General features: G+C 47.7%; 1 protein-coding gene across 1 annotated transcript in view; it reads left to right on the top strand.

The window, feature by feature from the left end:
* The window catches only part of DNAJC11 (DnaJ heat shock protein family (Hsp40) member C11), a 71411-nt gene that overhangs the window by 49381 nt on the left and 1957 nt on the right, over nt 1-20073 (top strand). The window contains exons 5-14 of the mRNA XM_056865104.1: nt 2505-2633; nt 3766-3888; nt 5952-6025; nt 9696-9885; nt 10648-10733; nt 11763-11879; nt 13584-13739; nt 14447-14516; nt 15968-16025; nt 17300-17442. Of these exons, the coding sequence (XP_056721082.1) occupies nt 2505-2633; nt 3766-3888; nt 5952-6025; nt 9696-9885; nt 10648-10733; nt 11763-11879; nt 13584-13739; nt 14447-14516; nt 15968-16025; nt 17300-17442 (1146 nt within the window). The remainder of the gene's footprint in view (nt 1-2504; nt 2634-3765; nt 3889-5951; nt 6026-9695; nt 9886-10647; nt 10734-11762; nt 11880-13583; nt 13740-14446; nt 14517-15967; nt 16026-17299; nt 17443-20073) is intronic.

Genomic DNA, 20073 nt, shown 5'->3' with positions numbered 1-20073 from the left:
CCAGGAACCTGAATAGCGGGCAGGTCTGTGGGAGCAGGAGACATGCCTCGTTTGGCAAGCGCCGCAGTTCAATTTACGGCATCTCGCTTCACACATTCCCTTGGCAGCGGCTGCAGCTTTTCTGCCTTTATTCCCAATCAAAATCCAAGACCGTTTCTGCTGGCTCATTACTGGAGTTGGGTATTCTCTCCCCCTTCCCCCAATACTATTAAAGCATATTCAACAGAAGATGAAAGTGAGTTACTGCCCCCAGCAGAAGCACTCTGCTGAGCTTGGCTGTTCTGGGTGAAAGTAACCTGTTCTGGTTGTATGATGTCCGGGGCCAACCCAGGAAATCCATACCCCATGCAGGGGAAAGCTGAATTCTGTGTCCCTTGCGGAATTCTGGCCCTCAAACTACCCTGGTGAGGACCGCTGCATTTTTTTGATCAGTTCCTGGCATATTTCTCCTCTCTGGATCTTGTTTGCCTTTGTCAATTGCTCTCTGAAGGGTCTGACTCTTTTCGAGTGGGGCTTACGTCTGGGAAAGTGTCCTTAGGATTGCTCACCTGCCGCCAGGAGGCTTGGTTCCAATAGGGCTCTGTCCCCGGTGGTTTCCAAAGATGTAGGATGCCCTGGCTTAGTCTCAAGAAGCAGAGAAAGCACTGGGCAGGGAAGGGGCAGATTGTGTGATTTGGGGACACTGAGGATTCCCCCCATAAAACAAGCACATGGAGAAAAGTGTCCTTGATAAAAGTTCTGCAGAGTCTGTATGGGGGGTGGCGGTCTTTCACTTCTGGTCAGGGAGATGGAGCGGGGCCCTATCCTGTGCCAAGGCCCACCTCCAAAATACAGTGTGACATGGAACGCTGAGGCGACTTGTTTTCGTGTAGCAAATATAATTTGCGTATTATCCTGTGGAACGTGCGACTGGGTTTGCATTTTGGACAAAAGGCAGATCTTTGTCCCAGGGGGCTTGCAGTCCTGATCTGTCTGCAAGGGAGAGATGGGGGATGGAGATAAGCAAATGCACCTGAGAGTCTCGGAAGCTGCATTATACAGTCAGGCCACTGGTCTCTCGGCCTGAGCACTGATGCTGTCGAGTTGGCACCCAAGTCTGAGGTCTTCCCCAGCTCTGCTTGCCGCTCGGACAAAACAGGTTTTGCAGGCTTTTGAGACCAGAGGTGAAAGAGGGATGAAAAGCTATCCCTTGTGGAAACTGCCTTCACGTCAGCTCGGTGTAGTGGTTAAGAGTGGTGGACTCTAATCTGGAGAATCCAGGTTCGATTCCCCACTCCTCCACATGAAGCCTACTGGGTGACCTTGGGCCAGTCAGATTTCTCTCAGAACGTTCTCAGCCCCACCTACCTCACAAGATGTCTGTTGTGGGGAGAGGAAGGGAAGGTGATTGTAAGCCACTTTGAGACTCCTTAAAAGGTGGGGTATAAAAACCAACCAAGGTGGGGTATAAAAAGAGAAAAGTGGGGTATAAAAACCAACTCTTCTTCTTTTTCTATTGTCCGGCCCCTGCCTGCTTTTCTTAAGAAGGATGCTCCTGGCCAGGGCACGCAGCTCAAACATCATGCTGGGTTTTAACCACCTTTTGAACCCTTTTGCTGTTTTTTCCAATCAGGAAGCGTTTCAGAACAGAGTTTTCCTTAGAATACAGTTCAAACTTCCAATCACTTAGGGTTGGTTTGCAGGCATCGTTTGATTTGTCAACTCTTGATGACTTCACGAATGAATGTGTGAGTGACAATTGAGGAAACACAAGCGTTTGTTGACTGCGTTGGGCTTTCTGACTGCTTCTTCTATGTGCCCAGGTTTCTGCTTGATGTTGCCCTTATTGAATGAGAACACAAGTTAGATGACCCTTAGCAGAGGTTATGAAGCCAGTATTATACTTTAATAGCAATTTCTTATGCGGTTCCGTCAGTGTACACAAGCCCAAAAAAAGGAAGACTGAACTCAGCCTGGAGGCGCTAGCAATCTTAAGTGTCATCAGGAAAGGACTGTGTATGTGAGAGAGAGATGACCAAGAGATGGCAGAGGCAAGAAGGAAGCAAGAGAGAGGAAAGGAACTAAGAACTTGAATGCACAACGATTCGTTTAGTTGAGGGTGAGTGACCATGGCTCAGTGGTAGAGCATCTGCTTGGTATGCAGAAGGTCCCAAGTTCAATCCCCGGCATCTGCAGTTAAAGGGACTAGGCAAGTAGGTGATGTGAAAGACCTCTACCTGAGACCCTGGGGAACCGCTGCCGGTCTGAGTAGACAATACTGACTTTGATGGACTAAGGGTCTGATTCAGTATAAGGCAGCTTCATGTGTTCAAGTTGTGGCCTCAGCCAGCTTCAGAGGAATACTGGGTTCTGCTGTGGGGGAGTGGGGCACCATGAAGGTGTTCTGGAGCCAAAGAGGGCAGCGCTTGGAGCCGAGTGGGGGCTGTTTGGGAGCGGGAGCCATCACCGTGGCCGAACGTGGGGATTTTGTTTTAACGCCAAGCTGTTTTTTGTTTTTTTTCCAGGGGACAATTAGCGTCGGAATAGACGCCACCGACCTCTTTGACCGCTACGACGAGGAATATGAAGAGGCGCCCGGGAGCAGTTTCCCCCAGATCGAAATTAACAAGATGCACATATCCCAGTCCATTGAAGTAAGATATGTGTGCACGCGTGTGAGCAAGCGGTGGGGAGAGTCGGAGACGGGCCGTTCACCGAGGGGATCCGGTGTGGGCTTGTACGCTGGTGTTCCTGCTCTTGATTGACGTGCTGTTTTCAAATGGCTGTGTCAGAGATGGCAAAGCTTGAGTCTCTTCTTGGCCCCAAGGGTGAAGGAGAGCTGTTTTCTCTCCCTGCTCAGTGAGCTCTCTCTCCCCTCTCCCCAACTGCCTGGCTGAGGTGTGATGAGATACAGTAGTTGTGAAGTCTAGAGGATCTGGGTGAGGATGGAGGGGCATTAATCATAGAACAGCAGCGAATGGGGCAAAGATTTGGAGTCATAACTGTACAGTCAGTTTGACTGGGGGGAAACTGACACAGGCTTTGCCAGGAAAGGGTGGGGTATACATCAAATAAAATAAATAAATAAAAATAAAATTTGGGGTTGATAGGCTGTGTGCTGTTGTGGAAGTGGCCAAAGGACACAGAACCCCCCCCCCCCCAAATGGATGCATAGTGTCCGAATCACCTCTTTTATCCTTTGAGAGGGTTGCTATCCGGTGAATCTTGTGTCCTCGAGCTCAGTCTTACTACATTTCCCACCAGGATTTCTCAGCGGCTTCTACATGGCCAGCACTTCTACAAACATGCTCCCTTTGTGATCAGAGCATCTTGCATTTGGCTTCTCACACTGGTTGGCCAGGTGCAGGCCAAGGTGGAGATTAGCCACTGTTGGTGTAGAGAGCCAGCGTAGTATAGTGGTTAAGAGCGGTGGTTTGGAGTGGTGTTTGATCTGGAGAACCGGGTTTGATTCCCTGCTCCTCCACATGAGTGGCAGAGGCTAATCTGGTGAACTGGATTTGTTTCTCCACTCCTACACACAAAGCCAGCTGGGTGACCTTGGGCTAGTCACACTCAGCCCCACCTTTAACGCCGTCTGGAAAGAGAGACTCTTTTCCTTTTGGAAAACCCAGAAAGACTCTGAGCTTTGCTGCGGACCACAAAAGTCCGTTTCACTAAGAATGTGTGGAGTCTGTCTTGGGGAATTGTGCCAAAGTGGGCATCTCTTGACAGAATATTGTCACATCTGAAGCTCAAGTGTGCAGTAACGGTCCATATGTATCGTAGGCCCCGCTTACGGCCACGGACACAGCGATCCTGTCGGGAAACCTCTCCACGCAGAATGGGAACGGAGGTGGCTCTGTTAACTTGGCGCTTCGGCGGGTGACATCTGCCAAAGGTTGGGGAGAGGTGAGAAGACCAGTGTCCGTCATTCATTCAGTTTCTGGGCAACTCTAAGCCCTCTGCACTTTCTGAACAGTGACCGTTGTCATGTTTTCCTTCTCCTCCCTTGCTGGACTCTGTCATTCCTGTGAATCCAAAGCCTTGCTGATGCCTTCTCTGAAAGTTAACTAGATGCCAGACTACTTAGATTTTTTCTCATGCAACTTCTTTGCCTCCTTCATTTTGAATTGTGGCCTGATTTGAAGAAAAACAACAACAACAGCAGTTCTACTGGGTACTGCTGCTTCTCCTGAATGCCCAACAGGGTCAAAATCCAGGGTTTTCCCCCTTGGTGGCAGACAGGTTGTGTAGTAGATCGGGATGGGTAGCCATGTTAGTCTGTCATTAGCAGTAGAAAAGAGCAAGAGTCCAGTAGCACTTTAAAGATGAACAAAATTCCTGGCAGGGTATGAGCTTTCTGAAGAAGTGAGCTCATAATCTGCCAGAAATTTTGTTAGTCTTTTTTATTTATTTATTTAATATGCATTTCAAAAAATGCCATAACTATTAAACACGTAGGGCGAAAACATATGGTCGCTTTAGCCTCCTTTATTCCCTGTTTCAGCCAGGATTCAGCCAGGATCGAACACATGCGTTTTCGCTGAACTGCGTTCGATCCTAGCTGAATCCTTGCTGAAACAGGGAATGTAAGTGTGTAAAGTGCCGCCAAGTCACAGCCAACTTATGGCGACCCCTTTTGAGGTTTTCATGGCAAGAGACTAACAGGTGGTTTGCCAGTGCCTTCCTCTGCACAGCAACCCTGGTATTCCTTGGTGGTCTCCCATCCAAATACTAACCAGGGCTGACCCTGCTTAGCTTCTGAGATCTGACGAGATCAGGCTAGCCTGGGACATCCAGGTAAGTGCCGAAAAAGGGAATAAAGGAGGCTAAAGCGACCGTGCGTTTTCGCCCCTTGTTTACAGACAGATGAAATAAATCTATTCCAACCAAATGAAAATTTTTTAAAAGAAATTTTGTTAGTCTCTAAGGTGCTACTGGGCTCTTGCTCTTTTCTCCTACAGGTTGTGTAGTAGTTTTTGATTTCTGAAAACTGGGCCTGTAAGAGGAGAAGAATTCGCGGCTGTTACTGGAATCTCTTCTCCTCGAGAAGCATTTGGCTGGGGAGGCTGAACCCAGCACCAAATCAGAATGCGGAACGGGAGCCTTGAAAGTTGCCCAGTCCAGTAACATTTGGAGCGTTTGGCTTTGTGGCAGGAAGCTGCTAAGAGGCTCTGGGGGACTCTCATCTAGTTGGCAGTAGCGAGGGGAGCAGCCATGCCTCTGCCAAGCTCTGGCTTCTGCATTTTGTTTAACATTTGCATCCTACTGTCAAATCCAGCTTCTATGCAGTTGAAGGCAGGGTTAGACAAATATGGGGTAAGGGAGCGGAGAGAAAGGTGCAGGTCGTTGGTATTCTGCAAGAGTAGATCTACGTGCTTAGAACAGTAAGTGACCCTAATGTGAAACCTTTCTTAACGCCTCTAGCAGCCTTTTCTTTTTTGCCGCCAAGTCACTTCTGATGTATGGTGACCCTGGTACTTCCCTGGTCACTCTGTTGTACCCTCCACCCTCTGCGAAATCTACACCATCCCTTGAATGTGCAAGTTCCAAGGATGGGTTGTCTATCCAGGAGGTCCTGTCTGCAAGGCCTTGCTATGGGAGGGTGGGGGGGGGTGGGGGCATTCAACACAGGCCATGTTGGTCTGCATGACGCACTTTCTTCTGCGAACACTGCAGAAGTTCCGGAAGAGAAAATCAACCTGCCCTTTCCCCGCCTTTGCTTTCCAGTTCCTAAGCTGGAACACGAACAACCTCTTTTACTGTGTTTTTGAGGAACTCTGGGGTTCCATAGAAGTTGGGCTCCTCCGGTGTTGGTGCTGGGTTTCCGCAGCAGACATTTCTTGCGCAGCAGCTGCGTGGTGCCAGAGAGGGGCTGCGGCCGGCAGGGGGAGTTTGACTGACAGCCTAACGGAGTCAAGCTGAACGAGGCTGTTGGCTTTCTCATGGTTGTTTGTCTTGTGCCTGTGCAGCTGGAGTTCGGAGCCGGAGACCTGCAGGGCCCTTTGTTCGGTCTGAAAGTGTTTCGGAATCTCACGCAAAGATGGTGAGTACCCTTGAAATGGGCACAGTGTTTAACTCTCTTGGAAAGGAGAAGATTGACTTCCCTTCGTATTCCTTCCGTGTTGAGTTACTCCTCATTAAGTAGACACCCCGTCAGCCTCAAAACACAGCATTGTCTTGCTGGATCAGACCAAAGGTACATTGAGTTCAGCGTTCTGAGCTGCCGTGTGAAGCCCTGCTATATGGAAGCAATTTCTGGCAGCTGCTGCGTAGTGGACCGAGCCTACGAAGGGTCCCCCGTAGTGAGCTGAACTTGCACCCTCGAAAATTGTAGCAAGCTTTGGGCCTGTGTCTCTACATTTCTGTTCCATCCAGGCTTTCTGGAGCACAGTCCTTGGAATCTCTGGGGTCTCTTTGGCAGGAGATAGGATTTCATTTAAAAAGTGGTTGTTAATTTTGAACGTGGTCATTCAGGGCATCTATGACCACCTGGATGTGTCACTGGCAACCAAGATCAAGTTAATTCATGCCATCGTATTACCTGTTACTTTATATGGGTGTGAAAGCTGGACATGAAGAAAGCTGATAGGAAGAAAGTAGATTTCTTTTGAAATGTGGTGTTGGAGGAGAGTGTTATGGATACCAGGGGCTGCCAAAAAAACAAATAAGTGGGTTTTAGATCAAATCAAGCCCGAACTGATCCTTGAAGCTCAAATGACTAAACTGAGGCTGTTGTACTTTGGTCACATTATAAGACAAGAGTCACTGGAAAAGACAGTCATGCTAGGAAAAGTTGAGGACAGCAGGAAAAGCGGAAGACCCAACAAGAGATGGATTGGCTCTATAAAGGAAGCCACAGCCCTCACTTTGCAAGATCTGAGCAAGGCTGTTAAGGATAGGACGTTTTGGAGGACATTGATTCATAGGGTCGCCATGAGTCGGAAGCGACTTGACAGCACTTCACGGTAACCAGAAAAATGCCCACATGAAAAATGCGCACAAAAAGAAAGCCCACACGGAAGGAAGCCCACACGGGGAAAAGCCCACACCGAAAAATACTCACATTTGTATACTTAATATTATTTATTTATTTTGTTTTTAAAAAATTACAACCATATCATTATTTAACGCTGACAACACATTTCCCATCACATTGTGAGGAGTAGCACTTACTGCTCCCATGTGTTGCCTCATTTTTGCTTCTGGCAATGTTTGCTGCTGCTTTTTGAGGACAGGAATCATGACAATGCTCTGTTGGTTCTTGAACTATGTTGCCATCTTTTGTTTTTATAATTGAATGGCACTTTATAGAGCGATTCTGTCTGCATCTTCAAGTCACCATCCCACTGATAGTGCGAAAAGCAAGATACTCAAAACCCCAAGTAAACCATAACTTTACTGTTCTTCTGGCTTCTTGAAAGCAGCAATAAAATAGTTGTGTAATAGTGCCCCTATTTATGGCTCCCCCCCCCACTCCAAATTTATCCTTGAACCAGCAGCCTATCTCCGTTACTTAGAGATAAACAAATATAGGAGGGCTTTTACCTTGGCTACGTGTGCAGCCTTACCCTCTGCTATGTTAGAGGGGAAATTCCAGAAGATACCCATGGCAGAGAGACTATGCCTCTGTAAATCCAGGGACTTAGAAACTACTGAACATGTTCTCCTGAACTGTAACTTTTACACAATACCCCGTTCTAAGTTTATTGAGCCCCTCATACTGAGAATGGGACCCGACAGGGAAAGAGAAAAGATAGAAAAGCTCCTACAAGGAGATAATCCTTCAATCACCTCAGGTAGCAAAATTTTGTACGACTGCAATGAAAATTCGTTTCCACAGAGTAGTCCCTTAGTCCAAATGGCAGATGTAACTTGGATGTTATATTATTATTATTATTATTATTATTATTATTATTATTATTATTATTATTATTATTTAAGTGATTTAAGACTCGGACTGTAAAACTTTGTCGGTAAGACCATTTTAGTCCATGTATCTTGTTTTATCTGGCCAAGGGCCGCAAATAAACAATCTAATCTAGTTGTGCAATAATTGTGCAAGTCAGTAGTGTGCCTGTGCAACTCAGACTTGAGGCAAATGCTGAAGTAGGCCTCTGGCACACCTCCCTGCCATTCTCCTGCCCCCCCTCCCGGTCTGGTCCTCATCTGGAGGCCTGTTCTACTGCCATAAAAGCCTCTTGGTAGACCTGGAGGCCAGGTCTACCCAGGGGCCCATAGAAGCCAATGGGTAGACCTGGCTTCCGAGTGAGGGGCAGAAACCGTCCCCCTCCAGAGGCCAGGTCTACCCATTGGCTTCTATTGGCCTCTGAAGGCCAGGTCTACCGCCAAGAAAGCCAATGGGTAGACCTGGCCTTTGGAGGGGGACAATTTTTTTTCCCCCTCGGAGGCCAGGTCTACCTATTGCAACCACTTGGTAGACCTGGCCTCCGGAGGCCCATAGAAGCCAATTAATAGACCTGGCCTCCGCGGGGGGTGGGGTGGGGGAGTCAGCCCGATTAAGAGACATTTATGTTGTATCCGTGCTGGTCATTGACCGTAATAAAGAATTGTCTTGTCTTATGTTGTATCCATGAGTATTTTTCCGTGTGGGCTTTCTTCCATGTGGGCTTCTTTCCGTGTGGGCTTTTTTCATGTGCGTTTTTTTCGTACAACCGCACTTAACACGCACACACATGACCTTCTGAACTCTTGAGTCTTCTCTGTGACTCTTGCTCACTAGAGGTTCCCGGGAGCCATTTTGCGCTAAAGAAAAATCTAAACACCCAAGTCGTGTCGTACCTTTCCTTAAGACCAACCGAAATGACAGAAAAGACAAAACTTTGTGACGGTGTCATATCTGTCTGTGACCAGAAGATGGCATGAGTTTGCCATTGCTAGTATTTTTCAAAAGGCCTGTCCCGTCCCCCCCTCCCCCCGCTTCTCATGCATAAAAAGTGGGGCGATCACAGCTCAGTAGAAAAACAGCAGTGCGTAGCTGGGCCTGTGTGGAACCTGAGCCTGACAAACACCGTTTTGAATTCCGTTCTCAGTGGAACACAAGGGCAAAGGGTTCCTTTATGAAGCCAGCCCCAGGAACAATACCTTTGCATGGTTTCCTGGATAAATTCTAACCTTTGCTGTCCTTTGAAGGGTGCAGGTAGAGAATGCTCAGTGTAGTGTATCAGAGATGGCCAAGCAAGACAGAGCTGGGTGGAAGAAAAGATCCAGTGAAACACAGGATTTTGTCCACAGGCAACAGTCTGCTTATTGCATGGAGTTTCTTCTCCCCTGTGCACAGGCTGCGATTCCTGGCTGCGGTGCAGACAAAGAGATGAGCTAAGACTCTCTCTGAGGGGCCCTGTAGCTTCCAAGGATGAAATGGGCTGCCCTGGAGGATACTCAAGTCCTGCGGATGAACAGTGCAAAAGAGCAAAGGTCGCTGTCTTCCCATTGAAGAGAATGGGGCAGCTCCTCTACAAGCATGCATCAGAGCCTCTGCACATGCATGTGCAGCAGCACAAATACCCTAAAATCGGGTATTTCCTCTGCAATGGTTCCTTTTCATCCCAGGGAGGTGATAACTGGAAGAAGGGATACATGTGCCTATGTGTTGTAAGAAGGGAAGGGAGCTGAGGGTGTTTGTCTACTTGACTTAACGGCACACAGAACTTTCACTCAGGGGGTACTTAATGCTTCATCCCCTTAATTTGCAGCTTCATCACGACAAACTTTGCGCTGCAGTTCTCCTCCCACGGGATGCGGCCGGGCTTTACCACGGTCCTGGCGCGACACCTGGACAAGAACACTATGGGGTACCTGCAGTGGCGCTGGGGCATTCAGTCAGCAATGAATACAAGCGTTGTCCGGGACACAAAAACCAGCCACTTCACAATGGCATTTCAGGTAAGACCTTCCTTCCCATCCAACCCAAAAACAACCGTGTGCTGTGGGAGAAGACGCATTTTGGAGAGAGATAGGTCTCTGTTTGTTTCATTCATTCAAAGTCAACATGGCGTAGTGGTTAAGAGCGGCGGACTCTAATGTGAAGAGCCGAGTTTGATTCCCCACTCCTCCACATGAGTGGCGGACTCTAATCTGGAGGACTGGGTTCAATTCCCCACTCCTCCACATGAAGCCTGCTGGGTGACCTTGGGCTAGTCACAGTTCTCTCAGAACTCTTTCAGTCCCACCTACCTCACAAGATGTCTGTTGTGGGGAGGGGAAGGGAAAGCGGTTGTAAGCCACTTTGAGACTCCTTAAATCAGGGATGGGGAACCTCAGGCCCGGGGTGGCTGGAGACCTGGCAACTATAGCGTCTCCCCCCCCACCAGGAGATCTACACCTGGTATGGCCCCTGAATGATGTCATAAATGTGCAAATGGCCCTTGGCAGGAAAAAGTTTCCTCACCCCTGCCTTAAATGTAGAGAAAATCCACATTTGGCATGTATTGGTTCAGTCCTTTTAAAAATCCATCTAAACTATTGGCTGTTGCCACATCTTGTGGCAGGGAGTTCTCCCAAGCTCAGTATGCATTGTGGGAGGGAGGAACCTCCTCTTGCCTTTCTGTCCATCAGCTTCTTCCCTACTGAGCCTCAGCTCCTAAGCAGATGTTAGAGGTGATGAAGATGTGGTTTGCTTGACCATTTGTTTCTCTGCTGTTGCAGCTGGGTATCCCTCACTCCTTCATGATGGTCAGCTACCAGCATAAGTTTCAGGATGAGGAGCAGACACGGGTGAAAGGATCTCTCAAGTAAGCCTGTGCCTCTGTTAACTCTTGAATGTGCCGTGGGGTTGGGTCTGACTCAAGGGGCTGCAGCCCATTACGATTAAAGAGCTAAACTATGTCAAAATTCAGAGCAAGAGAGCAACAAAGAGCTGGTATAAGAGAGTGAATTTGCATAAGTGGAAATATACAGTGACATTACTGAAAACTGGCATGTTGGTTAAAAATCCAGAAAGCTTCTGCAGCCCAAAGAATAGTGCTTGCGAGTCCTTTATCAAGAAGCGGCACACACAAGATGTTGCAATAACTAACGTACACAGGAGCCCCCTGCACAATTAAAGGACCACATTTTGATCCCTGCTGAGCCGCAGATAGAAGGAAGTATTTCTTCACACAACGCATAGTTAAATTGTGGAACTCCCTGCCCCAGGATGTGGTGATGGCTGCCAACTTGGAAGGCTTTAAGAGGGGAGTGGACATGTTCATGGAGGAGAGGGGCTATTCATGGCTACTAGTAAAAAAAGGATACTAGTCATGATGCATACCTATTCTCTCCAGGATCAAAGGAGCGTGCCTATTATATTAGGTGCTGTGGAACACAGGCAGGATAATTCTGCTGCAGTCGTCTTGTTTGTGGGCTTCCTAGAGGCACCTAGTTGGCCACTTCGTGAACAGACTGCTGGACTTGATTGGCCTTGTTCTGATCCAGCATGGCCTTATGTTCTTATGGTCACACCTTTCAAATATGTGTCCCAAGCCCTAGAGAAGTTGCTCTAAAGGGGGAGGGCATCATCCTACATCAGCTGGGCCGGGATTTTCACATCTCCAGTACATGTACATGGCAGTGAAGCCTGCCTGCCCAGAGCCATCTTGGTGGCACTTTTCATGCACAGCCAGAGAGCTGGCACAGTCCAAGAAGGTGGTGGTGGGGAGGCCTGCAGTGTTGCTTTCAAGTGGGCACAAGGTGTGCACCTTCAGCACTGTGCAAAATGAACAGTCTGGAAAGATGACACTTGCCCTTCTTCCTGATCCTTTCCCATTTTTCCCCCTTTCCAGGGCTGGCTTCTTTGGGACCATTGTGGAATATGGAGCAGAGCGGAAGATCTCCAGGCACAGCATCCTCGGAGCCACCGTAAGCATCGGCGTCCCCCAGGGGGTGTCTTTGAAAATCAAGTAAGTTGGAGCTTCTACCTGCGCATGCCAATCTTGGCTGCCTGGCTTCTTAACGTTGGTACCCGCCAAAGCATTCTGCCAAAATGATGGGGGAAGAAGAAGAGTTGGTTTTTATACCCCACTTTTCTCTACGTTTTTAAGGCGTATCAAAGTGGCTTACAATCTCCTTCACTTCCTCTCCCCACAACAGACACCTTGTGAGGGAGGTGGGGCTGAGAGAGTTCTGAGAGAACTGTGACTGACCCAAGGTCACCCAGCAGGCTTCATGTGGAGGAGTGGGGCATCGAACTCGGTTCACCAGATGAGAGTCCACCGCTCATGTGAAGGAGTGGGGAATCAAACCGGGTTCTCCAGATGAGAGTCCACCGCTCTTAACCACTACACCAGGCAAAGGAAAGGGGTGCCAGGGAAAGCGGCAAGTGGGTGCATGTTCCCTTTGAGGGTCTGATTAACTTCAGGATCCAAGGATGCCAGAATCCTTGGGCAGTTTGTCTTTTCACCCTGACCTGGATGGCCCAGGCTAGCCTGATCTCGTCAGATCTCAGAAGCTAAGCAGGGTCAGCCCTGGTTAGTATTTGGATGGGAGACCACCAAGGAAGACCAGGGTTGCTGTGCAGAGGAAGGCACTGGCAAACCACCTCTGTTAAGTCTCTTGCCATGAAAACCCCCAAAAGGGGTCGCCATAAGTCGGCTGCGACTTGACAGCACTTTACACACACACACAGCAGAACCTTGTGCTGCTGCGAAGCTGGACTGCATGTTTTAGTTCTGCCAGCAGAGGGCTCTGGAGACTGTCAGAAGGCTCTGAAAAGCAGGCTCACACTCTGCAGCCAGCTCCTCACCCCTCTTGCTCACTCTGACTAAATGAGCATTGGTTGCCTGAGTTCAGCCTGGGCCCAAACCCAGGGAGCATCCAGGTAGGTGGGTACGTGGCCTGGAGAGGAGACGGCTGAGAGGTGATATGATAATCATCTTCAAGCACTTGACGGGCTGTCATATAGAGGAGGGTGCCGAGTTGTTTTCTGTTGCCCAAGAAGGTCGAACCAGAACCAACAGGTTGAAATTAAATCAAAAGAGTTTTCAGCTAAACGTTAGGAAGAACTTTCTGACAGTTATAGCGGTTCCTCAGTGGAACAGGCTTTCTCGGGAGGTGGTGGGCTCTCCTTCTTTGGAGATTTTTAAGCAGTGGCTAGATAGCCATCTGACAGCAATGCTGATTCTGTGAACTAAGGCAGGTCATGAAAGGGAGGGCAGGAAGGGTTGCGTCAGTTCTTGGCTCTCGTGGCCCTTTCTTACATGCCCAGGGAAATGCTGATGGCCACTTTGGGGTCAGGAAGCAATTTTCCTCCAGGCCAGATTGGCCAGGGATCCTGGAGGTTGCTGTCTTTTTGTTTGTTTGTTTTTGCCATCTTCTGGGCAAGGTGTCTGTTGTGGGGATAGGAAGGGAAGGAGTTTGTAAAACAGTCTGAGACTTCTTAAAGGTAGAGAAAATCGGGGTATAAAACCCAACTCTTCTTCAGTGTTGTCTACTTAGACTGGCAGTGGCTCTCCAGGATCTTGGGCTGAGGTCTTTCACATCACCTACCGCCTGATTTTTACGAGATATGTCCAGGATGGAACCTGGGACCTGCACACCAAGCAGATGCTCTGCCGCTGAGCCACGGCCCCTCTCCCCTCTTGATTTCCTCTTCTCCCATCTTCCAGGCTGAACAGAGCCAGCCAGACCTACTTCTTCCCCATTCACCTGACGGACCAGCTGCTACCCAGTGCGGTCTTCTACGCCACCGCGGGACCCCTTGTCTTCTATTTTGCAATGCACAGACTCGTCATCAAGCCCTATCTCAGGGCCCAGAAGGAGAAGTGAGTACCAGTGGTCTTAAGTCTCCAGTGAGAGGGTGGCACAGCGGCTCAACATGCACCCAAAGGGAGCCAGTCTCTGAACTGCAGTAGGCTGGCCTGCCGCAAGACTGAAAATTCAAATGGCACCGTCCTCTTGTTGATTCAGTGAGGGGCACGATCCCCCCAGGAATCCCCCTGTGCGAGTCTCGCTGAAAGAAATGCTGGCTTGTGTGGTCTCCCGTTCCTTTTAGCCAGGCTTGTGCAGGAAAACTTCCTGATACCTCATGGGTCTGACTCGCCTCTGCTTTGCTGTCCTTGGCACCCAAAACGGGAGGGTGCTGCCTTGCTTTTGTCTCATAGAGGGCTCTCCTGCTGAGTCACAGGCTAGGTCAGAGATCCCCAACCTTCTGGGCACCTTTGGAAATGGGAGAGGGGGGTGGGCACCACCCGTCAGCTGGGCAGTCACAGGCTGCCTCCACTGCCCAGCTAACTGGCAGCAACGTGAGGTGGAAGGAGCTTTTCCCCAGGAAGGACTTCAGGAAAATGGCCTTGCCCGCCTTCCTTATGCACACCGGTGCTAGGAGAAGCTCCCCTGGGCAGATTAGTTCACATGAACACTGTATTGGGAGGCTCACCGGCCTGTGTGATCAGAAATGCAGGAAATGGTCGAGCACAAATCCCAGGCAGAGGCCTCGGATCAACTATGAACTCGGTTCTCTTTTCATTAGGGATTTGGAGAAGCAACAGGAGAACACTGCCAGTGATATTCAGCAGAAGAAGCAAGAAGCAGAAGCCGCTGTAAGTCTCTCTGTCTCTCCTTCATTCCCAGAGATAATGTAGTTCTTGGCCAGCTTTGCCCCATCTCCCTGGCCAAAACAGCCCAACATTTTGAGGTTTTCCTTCCCTTTCAAATATTAAGCACACAATGTTGATTTGAGTAGGAGTGAATGAGTGCTTCGATTTTTCCACCTCCCACCTTGGCCTTAGAGATTCTCTGTCTTTCTGGGCTGTCCTTCATTGACTTAGGAAAGCACTGGGTTGATATTATTTCTAAAAAGGAAGAAAAAAGCCCATGTCTGCTTATTTTGAGAGCTTCCGCTTTTGTGCATCTTTAGATGCACACCAGGGCTGTGGTCTTAGCTTAGTGCTCAGGAGGGTGCGATGACACATTTCAGGTCTAGGCCTTGGGATCTCTAGTTAAAGAATCTCAGGTACCCAGGACGGGTGAGTCCCAGAGGTCACTGTGGCTTAGCTGGGGCATCATTAGCCATGAAGAAGAAGAGTTGGTTTTTATATGCCGATTTTCTCTACCTTTTAAAAGGAGAATCGAACTGGCTTACAATCTCCTTCCCTTCCTCTCCCCACTTCCCTTCCTCTCCCCACAACCGACACCTTGTGATGTAGGTGGGGCTGAGAGACTTTGGAGAGAACTGTGACTAGCCCAAGGTCACCCAGCTGGCTTCATGTGTAGGGGTGGGGAAACAAACCCGGTTCCTCAGATAAGAGTCCACCACTCATGTGGAACAGTGGGAAATCAAACCTGGTTTTCCAGTTTAGAGTCCACCACTCATGTGGAAGAGTAGGGAATCAACCTCAGTTCTCCAGATTAGAGTCCACTGCTCTTAACCATTACACCACACTGGCTCTCCTGACCACTGCACCACAGTGAAGAGGTGATCCCAGTTACACTGGGCATTTCTCCCCTTGTGGCTAAGCAGCTGCAGGGCCCAAACCCACTTGGGGAGAAAAGAATTGCTTGAACCCCAGATCCTTTTTCTAAATCACAGGGAATAGCTCTGAGAGAGAACTCTCTGTGTGTGCCACATTCTCATGCCGTCGTTCAGCCGTCTTGTCTTTTTTTTCTGAAAAAAAGAAAAAGTCATGTTTCTAGTCCTTATGGTTGCAAAGCACATTAGTGGCTCCTGGTGAAATGTCTAGAGTTGCTGACTAAGATTTCTGAACTTTGTCTTAGGCTAAGATCTTAAGTCTTAGACTAGGATTTCTGATCTCTTCACGTTGGAGCATTTTTGCACACCTTCAGTTCGTTTTGATGGGAGGGTATCCGAGTGCCCTATCAGCAAAATGAAAACATGCCCTCTAGTTTTGTATTTGACTGTTCTTTCCAGATAAAACTCTTCCATTCCTCTTTGCACACTATCTTTTTCTTGGGTCTGCGTCTGTCTCCTCTCTCTGTTGCGTGTCTCTGAACGAGAGGGTGAACTCTACATTGTCTGTTTGTGCTGCTCTAGGTGCGGTTGATGCAGGAATCTGTCAGGAGGATAATCGAGACTGAAGAAGCGAAAATGGGTAAGGGTCTCTGATCTTCTTTTCCTGCTCCCAGGTGGCTGCAGGGGAAGGGTGGGGGTTAGGGATTGGCAGCTGTCCGGTTTCCTTCTTTAGTGCTATTGTCCGTCCCACTGTGATCCCCCCTCCCACAGTGAGGGAGGGAAACTCTGAATTGAATTAGAAGCACTTTGTGCTCTTAATGGTGACTTAAGGGAGTGAAGGTTTCTCCAGTTGATTTGCTTATAAGCAGGGCTGTCGTGTTTACTGTGCCAGCTTAGCAACTGGTCCTTCCTGGAGAATTCAATGCCCTGAGAGTCTTGTTCTTCTTAGGTTTCTAGCCTCTGTGGGCTTTGTAAATAAGAGAGCTGGAAGGGAAGGACCAGAGAGGATTCCCAGTGATTAGGCAGCAGTGTTTAATTGTCCTGCCTGATAATTACGCGTAACTTATCTGAGCTGTTCTCAGCACAGAGCTGGGACTCCCCCCCCCCCGTCTTCTTCAGTGTAGGATGGATACACACACACAGAGCCCTGCAGACGAGAGGGTAGGGCTGACTGTTCCAAAGCCATAATCCTTGTTAGGGAAGCAGTTTCATCTCTTTTGTTAGTTTGTTTTGATTTTTAAAACCTTTATTGAGGGATTAAGTCAAATCCATTTCTAGTTAGCCAGAAAAACTGGCTCAGATACTTTAAAAGAAAAAAATCCAACCAAGGTATCTACTACATTCTTTGATACCAACAATTTCTATCTATGTAAGCAATAAACAACATTTGTTACATGAAATTTGTAACATTCTTCTGACTTTGCTTACAAGAAAGATGTATTAGGAAAAGTACTACACAAATGCTCATGAAATCCTTTGGGATCCTGTATGCTTTGTCAGCTAAGCAGAGACTCCCGAAAACCTTGTGCAGCCCACTCTGGTCTACATAGGTGGTTTAGCTAATGCAAGTGTAGCAGTTTCATCAGTTGATGTGATGTGGAGACAGCAAGAGGACGTTTGAACATATGGAACTGCCTTATACTGAATCAGACCCTTGGTCCATCAAAGTCATTATTGTCTACTCAGACCAGCAGCAGCTCTCCAGGGTCTCAAGGCAGAGGTCTTTCACATCACCTACTTGCCTAGTCCCTTTAACTGGAGATGCTGGGGATTGAACATGGGACCTTCTGCATGCCAAGCAGAGGCTCTACCACTAAGCTACAGCCCCTCCCCTTTCCTTTGTTGAAATGCCCCCAACTTTTGTGTGATGTTTGTGTTGGCATTTGGCCCTACCTGCCCTTTCCCTTGACGCAGGCCTGATCGTAGTGAATGCTTGGTATGGGAAGTTTGTCAACGACCAGAGCAGAAGGAACGAGAAGGTGAAGGTCATAGATGTGACAGTGCCCTTGCAGTGCCTGGTGAAGGACTCCAAGCTCATCCTCACAGAAGCATCCAAGGTAAGGACCAAGTGAAGATGTGGCAGAGGTGGAGGGGGCACTCCGGATCAACCCGTACAGCCCCCCACCCTTCCAACTGTAGTACCCAGGGAGGGGTGGCTGCCTTGGGGTTGATTTTTAAATATCTCAAGCTGCTAGTTTCTTCCACATAGTAAAACATTAATGTTTGAGAAACAAAATTGGTCTTCCATGACATTATATTTATTTATTGAGAGCCAGTGTGGTGTAGTGGTTAAAAGAGGGGTTTGGAGCTGTGGACTCTGATCTAGAGAACCAGGTTTGATTCCGCACTCCTCCACATGAAGCCAACTTGAAGACCTTGGGCTAGTCACAGCTCTCTTCTAGCCTTCTCAGTCCCACCTACTTCACAAGGTGTCTGTGGTGGGGAGGGGAAGGTGATTGTAAGCCAGTTTGATTCTTTCTTAAGTGGTAGAGAAAGCCAGCATATAAAAACCAACTCTTCTTCTAGATCAGTCTTTACATACCCCACCCTTTCAAATGTAGTACCCAGGGAGAGGTGACTGTCTTTGGGGTTGTTTTTTAGATGTCACATAAGAACGGCCATGCTGGATCAGACCAAGGCCCATCAAGTCCAGCAATCTGTTCACATAGTGGCCAACCAGGTGGCCCCTCAAGGTGCTAGTTCCTTCCACATAGTAAGACATTAATGTTTGAGAGACAAGATTGGTCTTCCATGACGTGATATTTATTTACTTGCTTTTAACCCCCTTTTCTCCACTCATTGTGGATCCTAAACACTTACTGTCAACACACACCCTAACTACAGAAAACCATGAAATTCCATCAGTATTTAAATGTGTGTGTGTAAAGTGCGGTCAAGTCGCAGCCGACTTATGGCGACCCCTTTTTTGGGGGGTTTTCATGGCAAGAGACTAACAGAGGTGGTTTGCCAGTGCCTTCCTCTGCACAGCAACCCTGGTATTCCTTGGTGGTCTCCCATCCAAATACTAACCAGGGCTGACCCTTCTTAGCTTCTGAGATCTGATGAGATCAGGCTAGCCTGGGCCATCCAGGTCAGGGATAGTATTTAAATAAAAGGGTATTTTTGTTTATATTGCTGACAAGTCACTTATGACAACCCTATGAATGAATGGCCTCCAAAACTTCCTATCATTAACAGATTTACTGGGGGTTTGCAAGCTGAAGGCCGTGGCTTCCTTTGTAGAGTCAATCCATCTTATGTTGGGTCTTCCTCTTTTCTTACTGCCCTCAACTTTCATTAACATTATTGTCTTTTCCAGTGAGTCTTGTCTTCTCAGGATGTGACCAAAGTGCGATAGCCTCAGTTTAGTCATTTTAGCTTCCAGGGAGAGTGCACACTTAATTTGATCTAGAACACACTTATCTGGCTTTTTGGCAGCCCATGTTATCCATAAAACTCTTCTCCAACGCCACATTTCAAGAAAATCAAATCAAATCTTTATTACAGCCAAAGGCCAGCATAAAATATACAATATACATCCTATGATAAAACCATGCAGTTCCCACTTACAACATCTCATCCATGATTACTAGTCTGAAGATTTGTCCATAAGGTCTTTGTTCATCATTAATGCCTCCCGTTTCCAACGGATATAAGAGCAAAATTTTGCTACGGAGTGTGAAATAAAAAAAGTCACCCTATCTTCCAGTGGGTGTGCCTCTACAGCTGATCGTTTTGATGCACAACCTGTACTCTGGACAAGAGGCCACAGTTAGAACAGAATATGGAGAAACAGAATGGTTTCCAATTGGCAAAGGTGTCAGACAAGGATGTATTTTATCTCCCTATCTCTTCAATCTATATGCAGAACATATAATTAGGAAAGCTGGATTAGATTTAGATGAAGGTAGAGTGAAAATTGGAGGGAGGAACATTAATAATTTGAGATATGCCGATGACACTACATTACTGGCAGAAAATAGTGAAGGTTTGAAACAACTGCTGAAAGTTAAAAGAGAAAGTGCCAAAGCAGGACTACAGCTGAACATCAAGAAAACAAAAGTAATGACTACAGGAGAATTACACAACTTTAAGGTTGACAATGAGGAAATTGAAATTGTTCAAGACTTTCCATTCCTTGGCTCCACCATCAACCAAAAGGGAGACTGCAGCCAAGAAATCAGAAGGAGATTGAGACTGGGAAGGGCAGCCATGAAGGAGCTAGAAAAGATTTTGAAGTGTAAGGATGTGTCACTGGCCACCAAGACTAGATTAATTCATGCCATCGTATTTCCTATTACTATGTATGGGTGTGAAAGCTGAACAGTGAAGAAAGCTGATAGGAAGAAAATAGATTCCTTTGAAATGTGGTGTTGGAGGATAGTGTTACGGATACCATGGACTGCCAAAAAACAATAACAAATCAGTGGGTTATAGATCAAATCAAGCCTGACCTGACCCTAGAAGCTAAAATGACTAAACTGAGGCTATCATATTTTTGTCACATCATGAGACGACGAGGGTCACTGGAAAAGACAGTCATGCTAGGAAAAGTTGAGGACAGAAGGAATAGAGGAAGATCCAACAAGAGATGGACTGACTCAATAAAGGAAGCCACAGCCCTCAATTTGCAAGATCTGAGCAAGGCTGTCAAAGATAGGACATTTTGGAGGACATTCATTCATAGG

The sequence above is a fragment of the Euleptes europaea genome, chromosome 19 (genome assembly GCF_029931775.1).
Source record: "Euleptes europaea isolate rEulEur1 chromosome 19, rEulEur1.hap1, whole genome shotgun sequence".
Lineage (NCBI taxonomy): Eukaryota > Metazoa > Chordata > Lepidosauria > Squamata > Sphaerodactylidae > Euleptes > Euleptes europaea.
Note: the sequence above shows the minus strand (reverse complement) of the source record. Positions and strands in the feature narration are given on the sequence as shown.